General features: G+C 49.4%; 5 protein-coding genes across 5 annotated transcripts; 3 read left to right on the top strand and 2 right to left on the bottom strand.

Moving 5' to 3' along the window:
* Window positions 1-168: 168 nt before the first annotated feature.
* On the top strand, window positions 169-1,026 carry JR316_0003291 (UMP-CMP kinase; the record flags this gene model as incomplete). Its single annotated transcript, XM_047889064.1, has 5 exons — window positions 169-247; window positions 295-351; window positions 406-771; window positions 820-884; window positions 934-1,026. 5 exons carry the CDS (start codon window positions 169-171, stop codon window positions 1,024-1,026), a joined length of 660 nt encoding a protein of 219 aa, XP_047751438.1.
* Window positions 1,027-1,043: 17 nt separating this feature from the next.
* On the bottom strand, window positions 1,044-2,243 carry JR316_0003292 (Sphingosine kinase 1; the record flags this gene model as incomplete). The annotated part of the gene is made up of 3 exons (XM_047889065.1): window positions 1,044-1,172; window positions 1,226-1,706; window positions 1,753-2,243. The coding sequence occupies 3 exons, from the start codon at window positions 2,241-2,243 to the stop codon at window positions 1,044-1,046; spliced, it is 1,101 nt and encodes a 366-aa protein (XP_047751439.1).
* A 59-nt stretch (window positions 2,244-2,302) lies between these two features.
* Window positions 2,303-4,337, top strand: JR316_0003293 (uncharacterized protein; the record flags this gene model as incomplete). The annotated part of the gene is made up of 7 exons (XM_047889066.1): window positions 2,303-2,319; window positions 2,352-2,860; window positions 2,913-3,269; window positions 3,320-3,348; window positions 3,394-4,034; window positions 4,082-4,165; window positions 4,214-4,337. 7 exons carry the CDS (start codon window positions 2,303-2,305, stop codon window positions 4,335-4,337), a joined length of 1,761 nt encoding a protein of 586 aa, XP_047751440.1.
* A 74-nt stretch (window positions 4,338-4,411) lies between these two features.
* JR316_0003294 (Peroxisomal biogenesis factor 6) lies at window positions 4,412-8,382 on the bottom strand (the record flags this gene model as incomplete). Its single annotated transcript, XM_047889067.1, has 13 exons — window positions 4,412-4,689; window positions 4,737-4,960; window positions 5,013-5,391; window positions 5,445-5,683; window positions 5,736-5,914; window positions 5,968-6,125; window positions 6,177-6,333; window positions 6,379-6,598; window positions 6,657-6,872; window positions 6,929-7,261; window positions 7,311-7,384; window positions 7,441-8,094; window positions 8,152-8,382. The coding sequence occupies 13 exons, from the start codon at window positions 8,380-8,382 to the stop codon at window positions 4,412-4,414; spliced, it is 3,342 nt and encodes a 1,113-aa protein (XP_047751441.1).
* Window positions 8,383-8,530: 148 nt separating this feature from the next.
* On the top strand, window positions 8,531-11,167 carry JR316_0003295 (putative phosphoribomutase; the record flags this gene model as incomplete). The annotated part of the gene is made up of 20 exons (XM_047889068.1): window positions 8,531-8,584; window positions 8,640-8,713; window positions 8,766-8,791; window positions 8,841-8,882; window positions 8,938-8,963; window positions 9,016-9,185; window positions 9,233-9,285; window positions 9,336-9,352; window positions 9,400-9,441; window positions 9,490-9,656; window positions 9,706-9,884; window positions 9,935-9,942; window positions 9,993-10,084; window positions 10,142-10,332; window positions 10,384-10,514; window positions 10,568-10,647; window positions 10,708-10,723; window positions 10,776-10,859; window positions 10,910-11,080; window positions 11,153-11,167. 20 exons carry the CDS (start codon window positions 8,531-8,533, stop codon window positions 11,165-11,167), a joined length of 1,638 nt encoding a protein of 545 aa, XP_047751442.1.
* Between the last annotated feature and the right edge of the window lie 247 nt (window positions 11,168-11,414).

The following is an 11,414-nucleotide window of genomic DNA, read 5'->3' on the forward strand; positions in this document are numbered from 1 at the left end:
TCGTTCGCCACGTTCTTTGTCGTCGTCAAGCGCAGGGAACAGACTAACCCGGCGTCGCTCCAGCCCCGACAGGCCGACCACCCACTCGTGCCTCCCCGTCACAAAGCCTGATTTGATATTTTTTTATTTTAATTTTTCTTTGTTTTTCTCTCTGCTTCTTTCATCGATATGGCGCCTACCACCGATACCCCTGTGTTTGACGACAAAAAGGTCACTGTCATCTTTGTCCTCGGAGGGCCTGGTGCAGGTACGTGGCCCATCCTACAGTTTAACCCATCTAATCTTTTTGCACAGGCAAAGGAACTCAATGCGCCAAACTCGTCGAGGATTTCAACTTTTGCCATCTTTCAGGTTCGTCACCCAATCTCTCTTACAGGAAACGTACTCAACGAATCCTCTGATCAGCCGGCGACTTGCTGCGTGCAGAGCAGAACCGCGAGGGGTCGCAGTACGGCAAGCTCATCCAAACGTACATCCGCGAGGGCACGATCGTGCCGATGGAGATCACGATCAAGCTGCTGGAGAACGCGATGGGTGACGCGCTGGGCTCCAAGACGGGCGAGGGGTGGGGCGAGGGCAGGGGCCGGTTCTTGATCGACGGGTTCCCGCGCAAGATGGACCAGGCGGTCAAGTTTGACGAGTCGGTGTGCCTGTCTTCGTTGGTGATCTTTTACTCTACGACGGAAGAGGTTTTGCTCGAACGTCTGACGGAGCGCGGCAAGACGAGCGGGCGTGAGGATGACAATATCGAGAGCATCAAGAAACGCTTCCGTGGGTGATTACTTTCATTTTCCTCTGCTCTTCTCATCCGTTGTCTAGGCACGTACCAAAACGATACTATGCCGGTAATCGAATACTACAGCGCGCAAGGCAAAGTGGCCGAGGTACGGCAATCTAATGAACGAAATACAAATCTCATAAATGTACATACAGATCGACAGCTCTCCATCTATCGAAGAGGTGTTTAAGAAATCGACGGGGGTGATCAAGGAAGTATTTGCCGGGAAATATCAGAAAGCTACATAGTTAGTAGATACAAGAAATCAGACAGGGCCATAGACGGAAAACGTGTGTGGGGTTTGATCGATGATGCATGCAGCGCGTTCGCCAGGGGATATGCGGTGAACGGCGCCATCTGCGCAGACGAGATGGGCGTCTTCGTCTTGAGGGTCCTGTTGAAAGTGTTGAGTAATAAGAAGCGAGAGAGAGAGACAAAAATACAGACTGGGAACCACTCCCACCCGCCTGCCCTGAAATACTCGATGACGACGGGACCGTCTCCGTTGACTTGGATCTCGCCAGTTGTTGTCTCATAAGTAAAGTTGACGTGTGTGCCGTTCTGATAGGCGGCGCCGAGGACTTGCCATACTTTTTCGACATACGTTTTCCTTGCGTCGTCGGAATCGTCATTGATCTGGGGATCGCGGAGGGGACGAAGGACGATAATGTCGCAGGTGGAGGGAGGGGGAGCTATGATGCGGGCGAGAGGGGATATCCTGAAATGGGGCTCGAGACGATCTACGTTGACGGTGGAGAGGAAATAGGCAAAGGGGCCATCGAGCTCGAGGTCTGGGCTGGCATCGGGGTGGGGGATGAAGGCGGAGGACTTTGGGTCGTATATCTGTACGCGATCGCCGGGAACGGGGAGGATGCGTGCGCGTGCGCGATACCACTTTGTGCTGTTCTGCTCTGCGGCGATCTTGAATCTGGGAAAGATGAGATGGGGGGGTAGATTAGATGGATGATAGATACCTTTCGATACCGGGGTGAGAGCGCCTGAGAGACTCTGAGTGGTGGAGAATATTTGCATGGAGAGCGGTGGATACGACGACAGAGGCGAGAGAGGAGGTTGCAGCTATAGAGGCGGAGGCGAGCGAGATATGGACAGGGGCAGCGTTGGCGAGAAAGGCGCGGACAGACTGGAGCTTGTACTCGATCTTGTCTAGACCTGCGGGGGGAAAGAGAGAGGCGTAGAGGGCATTGGCGGTGCCGCAGGGGACGAGGACAAAGGAGATGTTTCTGTGAGGGAGAGCGTTGATGATCTCGTGGAGGGTGCCGTCGCCGGAAAGGAGGACGATGGTGAGGGGCGCATCTGGGAGATGGTGGATAAAGTTCTCTGCGTCGCCTTGGGCGGTGGTGGTGAAGACATGGTTGATGGCGGGGAGGAGAGGGCGGAGATGGTGGTCGAAAAAGAAAGAGGCTTGCCTGTGACCTGAGGCCGGGTTGATGATGGCAACGAGCATGTTCAACTACGACGACTATCTGTCTGCGTTTTTCTCAAGTCTCTTTCGGTTCTTCGCCTATGTTTTCCTGCAGATCGTATGTTTTATTTATTTCCATCTTCTGCACAGACCTCTCAGAGAACAACAGATTCCGACCCGGCTAGCCCAGCCCCTGCTGCCTGCGAGCTATCTGCTTTATCTTCTCTCCGCCTTTCCTCCCCAGCCGCAGCCCCCCACCAACTGGCATGAAAAGAACGCCCAGCCTATTCCACAGAGTCCCCAGCCAAGCGCCCTGGCCGTTCTCCTCTTTTCCCTCCCCACCCCCAGTCGCCTCCTCTTCTTGCTCAATTTCGCCATAAACACCCTCCTCCTCGCTGCCTCTGCCGACCTCGCCATCTCCCCCTTCTTTGACACTGCCCCAGACGTCGCATTCACCCGCGTCGGTGCAGTCTATCCCGACAGTGTCAAGCTCCTCGTCCGCCACCCCTACCCTAACGACTCTCTTGCGGTCCTCTACCGCGAGCAGTCCAACTCGTCTCTGCCCTGGAAGCCTGGTCCTACCCTCAACCTCACAGAGCACTCTGACTGGGCTCAGACCGTCCGTCTCGCTGGTCTCTGGCCAAGCACCTCCTACGAATGTCCGTCTCTCTCTTCTCTCTGCCGTATCTTATCTGATCCCCCCGTCCATAGACGTCATCGCCGACTCTAACCGCACCGCCCTCGACCGCCCCATCCCTTTCCGCACCTTCCCTGACCCCCGTCTCCACGCCCCCAGCTTCTTCCGCTTCCTCGCCACCTCTTGCATCACCCCCAACTTTCCCTACGCCGGCCCCTTTCACAGGCGCACCATCCCTGGCTTTGACCATCTCGCAGACTACCTCTATGCCGTCAACCACACCCAATCTCCCATCGAATTTCTACTCTTTCTCGGTGACTTTATCTACGCCGATGTCCCTACCTACATTGGTGACGACCAGGAGGCCTATCGTCGTCTCTACCGCCGCAACTATGCCAGCCCAAGTTTCAGAAAGGTCTATGAACAACTTCGTCAGTCCCTCCCATTTTCTTTTCCTTTCCATCCACTAAACTCCCTCCAGCTATAATATTCGCTTACGACGACCACGAGGCAAGCTTGTTCCCTTGTAAAAATGCCCTTACTGACATATCCCAGTTCATCAACAACTATGGCGGCAACTCGCTCGACCTACCGCCCTTTGCCAACGCCTCTAATGCCTACCACATTTACGCCGGTTCCACAAACTACGACGCCCACGAAAACTACTACGACTTCCAGCACGGAGACATCGCCTTTTTCGTCATGGACACCAGACGCTACCGCTCTCCTCCCAACACCACCGTCGAACCCAAAACAATGCTCGGGCCCACCCAGCTCGCCGCGCTCCATGCCTGGCTGCACCGCGTCAACACCACCCACCCCGCCCCCTTCAAATTCATCGTCTCCTCTGTCCCCTTCACCTCCCTCTGGACCCACGACGCCCAGATCGACTCCTGGGCAGGCTACGCAGACGAAAAGGCCGCCCTGCTCGCCGCCTTCCACTCCGTCCCCAACCTCATCGTCATCAGCGGCGACCGCCACGAGTTTGGCGCCGTCGAGTTTGCGGTACGAGACGGCGACCCTGGCTATGTCGTCAGAGAGTTCTCCACCAGCCCATTGAGCATGTTTTATATTCCTTTTGTACACACCATGAGGGAACGGAGTGAGGCGTTCTTTACGCGTAACGTCACTGAAGGCGTCGAGGAAGTGCCGTATGAAAAGAGGATCGCGTACATCCCTACTGGGAACGTCAAGTGGTGCGTATCTGTCCTTTCGCCCTTTTTTCTAATAACACGCACCACAGGTCCGCGTTTGAAGTCGACACAAGAGACATTGACAAGCCAACTCTACGTCTAGAGACAGTCATCGACGGCAAACCAGCGTACCAGTGCGTTTAATGGCCCTTTTTCTCGTTCAACGCTGACATTTTCTTCAGCCTCGAAATTGTTGGCACCCCCGTCTACCCACCCGCCGCATTATCAGGTCTCAGTTCCCTCGTCACAACAAACGTCAAAGGGATCTTCGACAGAATCGGACTCAGACCCTCCAAATGGTTCTAATTCACGCATTTTTGTATGTACGGACACCCCAAGTAGATAATATACATGTTATATAGATTGCATACACAATATTACTACGCCTCTCTCGCTTTCCCTTTTCCCTTCCCTTTGCTCTCGTTAGCGCTCTCCGTCTCATTCTCCTCTTTGATCTTTGAGAACCGCTTCTGCACCAGCGCATAATGCTCCATCTCCGCCTGACTCACACTCGGCACAAGCATATCCAGCGCCCGCTCAAAATCGCGTTTCGAGACATACACAAGGATTTCATCAGGCTTGGCCAGCTCAGCGAGATAATACTGCGGCGTGATAGGATGCGGGTGCACATACGGCCCCGGTTGCGCGTTGAGTTGCGCTACACCCAAATGAGCCATTGATTCACATGCACTAAATCGCACTCACCCAGTTTTTCCTCAATCTCTTCTGCCTTGCGCGACATCGCGTTGAGCATCGCGTCCGAGCACAGTGCGTAAAAGTCCGCGCCGGTATAATTGAACGGACATTTTTCCGCTATAGAGCGCAAGTCCAGATCCGGATCCAGTCTAAACTTGCGCGTCAGCGCTTCGAGAATGTTCAACTGCGCCTCATGTGTATCGCTGACGCCCAAATACAACATCCGGTCAAACCTAGACACAATTCAACATATTTCAACATCCTCCACCCAGAAAACCCACACACCTTCCAGGTCTAAGCAACGCAGGATCCAACAAATCCGGCCTGTTCGTCGCGCCAATCACAAACACGTCCCCGCCGCCCGCACCCGACATCCCATCCAGCTCCGCCAGCAACTGACTCACAATTCTGTCCATCACACCGCCCGAGTCGCCCTGGTTGCCCCGCTTCGGCGCGACAGAGTCCAGCTCGTCGAAAAAGATCACGCACGGCTTCGCATCCCGCGCCCGCTGGAACACCCGCCGCACGTTCGCCTCGGACTCGCCGATGTACATGTTCAGCAGCTCCGGGCCCTTGACTGAGAAAAAGTTGAGCGAGCACGACGTCGCGACCGCCTTTGCTATCAGCGTCTTTCCCGTCCCTGGTGGGCCGTACAGAAGGATTCCTTTTGTGTTTTTTATAAGCGTCTTGTATGGAAACCCAATAAATAAATCGCACCTGATCGTTTCTTCAGTCCGTCTGCAAACAGCTCGGGGTGTTCCAAAGGTAGCTGGATGGTATCCAAAATGTCCGTCTTGACGTGTGCCAGCCCACCAACGTCGTCCCATGAAACACTGGGAATTTTAGGCGCACCAATGCTCTCAGAATACGACTCGCGTGCTTTTGAAAGTGCTACATCAAAGTCAGCCGCAGAGAGCGCAATATTCCGCAGGAATGTATCATTCTTGACAAGTCCACTAGACAAAAAATATCAGGTTTTATCTCACTATACTTCAAGATATTCCGCACCTTGTGCTCGTTGCCCGGTCTATAGATGCTGCTTTTGCACGTGCAACAAGATCGCGCAGGTCACCAGCGAGCAAAGCTGCTGTCTGCGTAGCTACATGTTGCAACGAAACATCAGATCCAATGATCTCCCCGCTGACAAGGCATTGCAGAATTTCTAGTCGTTCCACTTCGTCTGGAGCCTACGCCAAAATTCGTCAACCAAATATCATCCTCGGGCACAAAAAAAAACTACCTCGATATTGATCTCCTGCTTGAAACAACTCTGCAGGCTTTTCGGTACACGGCCACTCTCGCTGGTCGTTCCCAACACAATCACAGGGTATCCAGTCAATTTCCATCCATTTTGTATATCGTTCAAGCACTCTGCCAGAACATTCGCAATCACAGGCTCTGCAGTCAAAACAGTTAGCTTCTGATTGACGAGAAATTCACCGAGTTCACCTTTTCCTGGCTCGGGTGCTTGTGTGGTCTGTGATAGAGCCTCCAAGTTACGCAGCACGAGTAAACATGGTGTGCATTCCTTGGCTTGGTCCAGCCGTACTCGCAAAGTAGCTTCGGTTTTCACATCGGTGTCTCCTATAATGTCATAACAGTTGACCTGAAAAAAGTTAGTATGCAAAAAAGAATACTGAACTTAAAATACCTCTAATAGGTGAAGTCCCAGAGACTCGGCAACCCAAGATGCCACTGTGAATTTTCCAATCCCTCTTCCGCCTTTCAGCAAGAATGAAAGTTGCAGATTATAGTCCATTGCTCTTTGAGACAATGCCGCTGATGTTAATGCGTGAATCTTGGCGTACGGGCTGTCCGCGCCAATAAGACGAGACGCAGGGAGTGTTAATAGTCGGGAATACGATTTACTGCTTGCAAAGTCTGGTATGCAAAGTCAGTTGCCCGGCTAATAAATAAACCTCTTTTGACTTGCCAATGTTCATGTAAGAGCGCACCCTAGGAACTCTAGAATGCTCGATTCCCGTTTGAATCATCCGTGTGATAGAAGTATCCACCCAACAACCAAGTTCACCCAGTGTAGATCCAGTGTATAGGTCCTGAACTGAGGAATTTGCATGGTTCACCACGTCATACTCAATGTTGGTCACTTTGAAGAAAACCACCTCATTCGGGCGGAAGTCACGGCTTGATAACAACCAGTCAGTCGCCACAGTTTTAACATGTATAAAATTAAGGAATACCTGGTTCCGAATGTACCGTGTTCGTGGTCAGGATTTAGACGCGCGACATCAGTGTCAATAGATACCGCAATAACATCCCCCTGTTTTAACAACCTCTTTCTCGAAGCAAAATGGCGTTTTAAAGATTCTAAAAAGAGTGGCTGGTATTGACGATTAATCGACGCTGGTGATGCTACACGGGCTATGGTGATAGCACGAGCGGTTGGTATTGCAGGATTAGAGGACCCAAAAGGGCTGGATCTGATAGACAGCTGGGGTGGACTCCTTGCATAGCTTTCTGCCTCATCGCCATACGTATTGTGTATGAGTAAAGGGGACCCTGCCAAACTCCCACTAAATAGCGTAAGATAAACTGTACATGTATCGGATAGAATCATCTTACGTTGATTTGACAGCATCGTCGTTGGCAATTATACGCACAAGACGTGAGCTAGAAGGTTTGATGCCTGCAATTGCCTGAGTAAGTCAGATTATATCTCGCGTTGCTTCCCCATAAGACCATAACCACGTACCCAGTATCCGCTAAGTAACCCTAATTTCCCCAAGTCGGCCGTACGAACATACAAAGTGCAATCGTCTTGCGAAGCATCTACGGGGGCAGACAAATTGATGGGTGTGTACCCAGACCAAGATGCTTCTCCATCCTGGCTAGAATCACTGGTATATGCATCGTGCTCTCGAGGTGAGTCTAAATTGAGATTCATGACAGAACTTCCAAGGAACTCCTCGTCTATTTCTATTGCATCCTGCGTGCCATCCGTTGATTCAGAAGAATCTTGATCAGATATTGTAGAGGATTCAAAGTTCTGGGACGACATAAGAATGATTTTCGTAGTACCCTTCGCTGCAATTCCTTGCATGACAGGTTCTAGGAGTTCCAACCTGTATTCCAAACGTGTCTTATTGAGGTCCCTGGTCACGTCTCCTGTGTATGCGAGAACATCTCCTTCATGCAATATCGGATGGTTGTTGAATAACAGAGTGTCGACAACAGATTGTTCTGAAGATGCTTTTTCATACGCATCATCGGAAAGGGCAGTGACTATCACCGCTGTGAGGGTTAATGGTTCCTCTAGTTTGACAAACAGTTCCCTGGATGATGAGGTGAATATTTGAGGGTGTTTTTTCACCCAAGCAGACGGAATTAGGAGAGGTTGGTTTGGATCCTACGAGCAAGACAGCCTTAAAACGCGCCCGGTAGCAAATTGTTCACGATACTATACCTTGTCATTGAGAGATGCCCATGATAAAACAGACCTCAACACGTTTGACGCGTCCGAGGCAGAGGAAACAGGTGCAAGTGAGATGCAGATGCGGCCGGAGGCGGGCTTAGAGCTTAAGGCTTGCCAAAGGCGGTGTCCAAGGAGAACGACCGCATCGTCGTCGGATTTTTCTTCTTCCTTGAAGGACCATGTCGAAGTAAGCACTTGATCGTTGTCGAAAAAGAAAGTCATCGGCGACGGAGTATGGTAGATGGTGAAGGAAGTCGATAAAACGGAATTAGACGCTAGGTCGGGGTTATACAAGACACCGGTGTTCCGGAGACCCTGCCAAGAAATCATCGACATCCCACCAATCCTGTGTTTCTTAATCTTGTACAACATGTCATCTCCACCTCTGAAAGATCTTGTAGAAGAATGGATAGCGTTGGATCCGGTATGCAACTCTAGCATTATAAAAACCATTCTATGCGTACTCAATGCTCTGGAAGAATCCTGAGACTCGGAAAGAAATCCAGGATCTATGGGACAGTCGCAACGTAGATGAACTGGAGAAACGTTTGAGGTACTTGAAGTGATAATCTATTCCGAACTGTATCAACATCTACTACGAACAGGACACGTATTGAGTTTGGTACTGCTGGTATGTACTTACTGTACTTCCAGTTCCCTAAGCTTATGTTCCATCAAAGGATTGAGAGGCAGAATGGAAGCTGGCTGGTCTCGCATGAACGGTTCGCCTGTCAACGATTCAGTGCACTGAAGAACAGACGTTTAATTATATTCAAGATCTCATTATTCTCCAAACATCCCAGGTTCTTTTCTTAAACATTCTATAATCTTCGTCCTACTGATCTAATTGCAAAGGGACTTTCTGATTATGTATTGGAACATGTTAAAGACGCACACAATCGCGGCTTAGTCGTTGGTTACGACCATAGACATCACTCTGAACACTGGGCCCAACTTACGGCTGGAATATTTATCTCCAAAGGCATTAAAGTCTACCTTCTCCGTGGGTTCAATCATACACCGATGTAAGTGAGACCTGGTCTGATTTGACTCGCTGACTGACCGCTTTCAGGGTACCTTTCAGCGTTAAACAACTGGGAGCTGCATGTGGTGTTATGATTACAGGTACTTTTTTTCTATACTATGAAAGTTTAAAGTTACGAGACCCATTCCAGCTAGTCACAACCCCAAAGTAAGAACATATAATAATTTCCTGAACAATCTTAACGCCATAAGCAGCAAGATAACGGATACAAGGTCTACTGGGAAAATGCCGTTCAGGTGAATGGTCTCAGAAGTACTCTTTTGCCGAAAGCTGATCCATCCTAGATTATCGGTCCTCACGATGACGGTATATCGAAAGCTATCACGTCGCATAGTCATCAAGGAGCACCAGCAAGCCAATTGGACATATTTCAATCTAACCTTCTTGTCGACATGACGAAACAACTTCAGACCGAATATTTTGAATATCTGGGAAGCCTACTGACTAACCGGTGCGCTGAAAGCTGTATTCTTTTTGCTCACTCGCTGATAAATCCTCAGAGAGCTCAATTCTGACTCTGGTAATAAGTTTGTAAACACCTCCATGCATGGCGTCGGTGATTATTTTGTGAAGGAGGGATTTTCAATTTTCGGATTCCCCTCGTACACGCCGGTAATTGAGCAACAGCAACCTGATCCTGAATTTCCTACTGTGAAGTTTCCAAATCCAGAAGAAAAAGGTAAACGTTTCCATTTCATAACTCTCATTTTACTTACAACTGCTTTACAGGAGCATTGGTAAATATAAACTATATCCTTACTTGTTTAACTAGGTTAAATGCCGATAGGACCTTGCTCTGGCGACTGCGGAAAGGGAAGGGATTAACTATGTCTTAGCACAGGATCCTGATGCAGACAGGTTTACAGCTGCTGAAAGGAGGTGGGAAAACTTCGAAACTTTCCTTTTGACCGAATGAACCTGATAAACGACGGCCAGAGCAACTGGTGGATGGACCCTCTTCACTGGTGACCAATTAGGCAGTCTGTTTGCAAGCCGAGTATTTGAAACATACAAAGCTTCTGGGAAGCCAATTGAGAAATTAGCAATGGTTGCTTCTACTGTCAGTTCAAAAATGATTCAGTCGATGGCCGATGTGGAGGGGTTCAAATTTGAGGAGTGTCTTACAGGTATGTCGACATGTGGCTACCGGGTGCGCTATGCTAACATTGCATTGTCAGGATTCAAGTTCATTGGCAACACGGCGCTCCGCTTAGTGGATCAAGGTTTCGATGTACCATTTGGATACGAAGAAGCCATTGGATATATGTTTGGCTCGCAAGTCAGAGATAAAGACGGTGTCGCCGCTACGGTGCGTTCCTAAAATATTTATGCGGCACTTCATTTTTCGACGACCCACAACAGATGCTTTTCGGAGAGCTTATCGCTGCACTTCGACGTCAAGGGGAAACCGTGGAAGGACATTTAGAGAAACTTTATAAAAGGTTTTAAATTTCCTTAGATTATAGTACACATCCCACTGAGTTGAAGCCATACACTATCAGATACGGCTACTTCCAGGTATTTTATCTTTCGTGAACCCTTATGAACTATGCATTTACGTCGAATATAGACGAGCAACAGTTACTTCACTTGCACAGACCCCAAGATCACCGACAAGATTTTTGCTCGGTTGCGCAAGTATAATGTAAACCCGGTATGTGCTTTTCTGAGCATGATATTCCAGACACTAACTAAACTTTATAGTCGCTATCAGGGGCAGTGTACCCGAAAACCCTTGCTGGCCTTGACATCAATAGGGTGATCGACCTGACCACTGGTTACGACAGTGGAAACCCTCCAACTTACAAGCCATCTCTTCCTCTGTCTTCTGGGCATATGATCCAGATCAGGGCAGGCAACCAGGATACTAGCTTGGTATTAACACTTAGGCATGATATGGTTCCTTGCTCTTTTTTCATGAAAATATACTGACAAAATATTTGTTAGGACAAGCGGGACTGAACCTAAGGTCTGTCTTTCATTGTAATCGTAGAAAAGAGGTAAATCTGACGGCAACATCAGATCAAATATTATCTAGAGGGGAGTGGCAATGATGCTTCACTTGTTCGACAAGTTCTGCCCAAAGCGATCGCTGAAATTTCTAGCCAATGGTTCCAGGCCGACAAATACAATATTTCTCATGCTTGAGACCAATTCCGTTTACTTCTCTAATTATACAATATTATTAGTGTAAATGATATTAATCAGG

Source organism: Psilocybe cubensis, chromosome 3, assembly GCF_017499595.1.
Source record: "Psilocybe cubensis strain MGC-MH-2018 chromosome 3, whole genome shotgun sequence".
Lineage (NCBI taxonomy): Eukaryota > Fungi > Basidiomycota > Agaricomycetes > Agaricales > Agrocybaceae > Psilocybe > Psilocybe cubensis.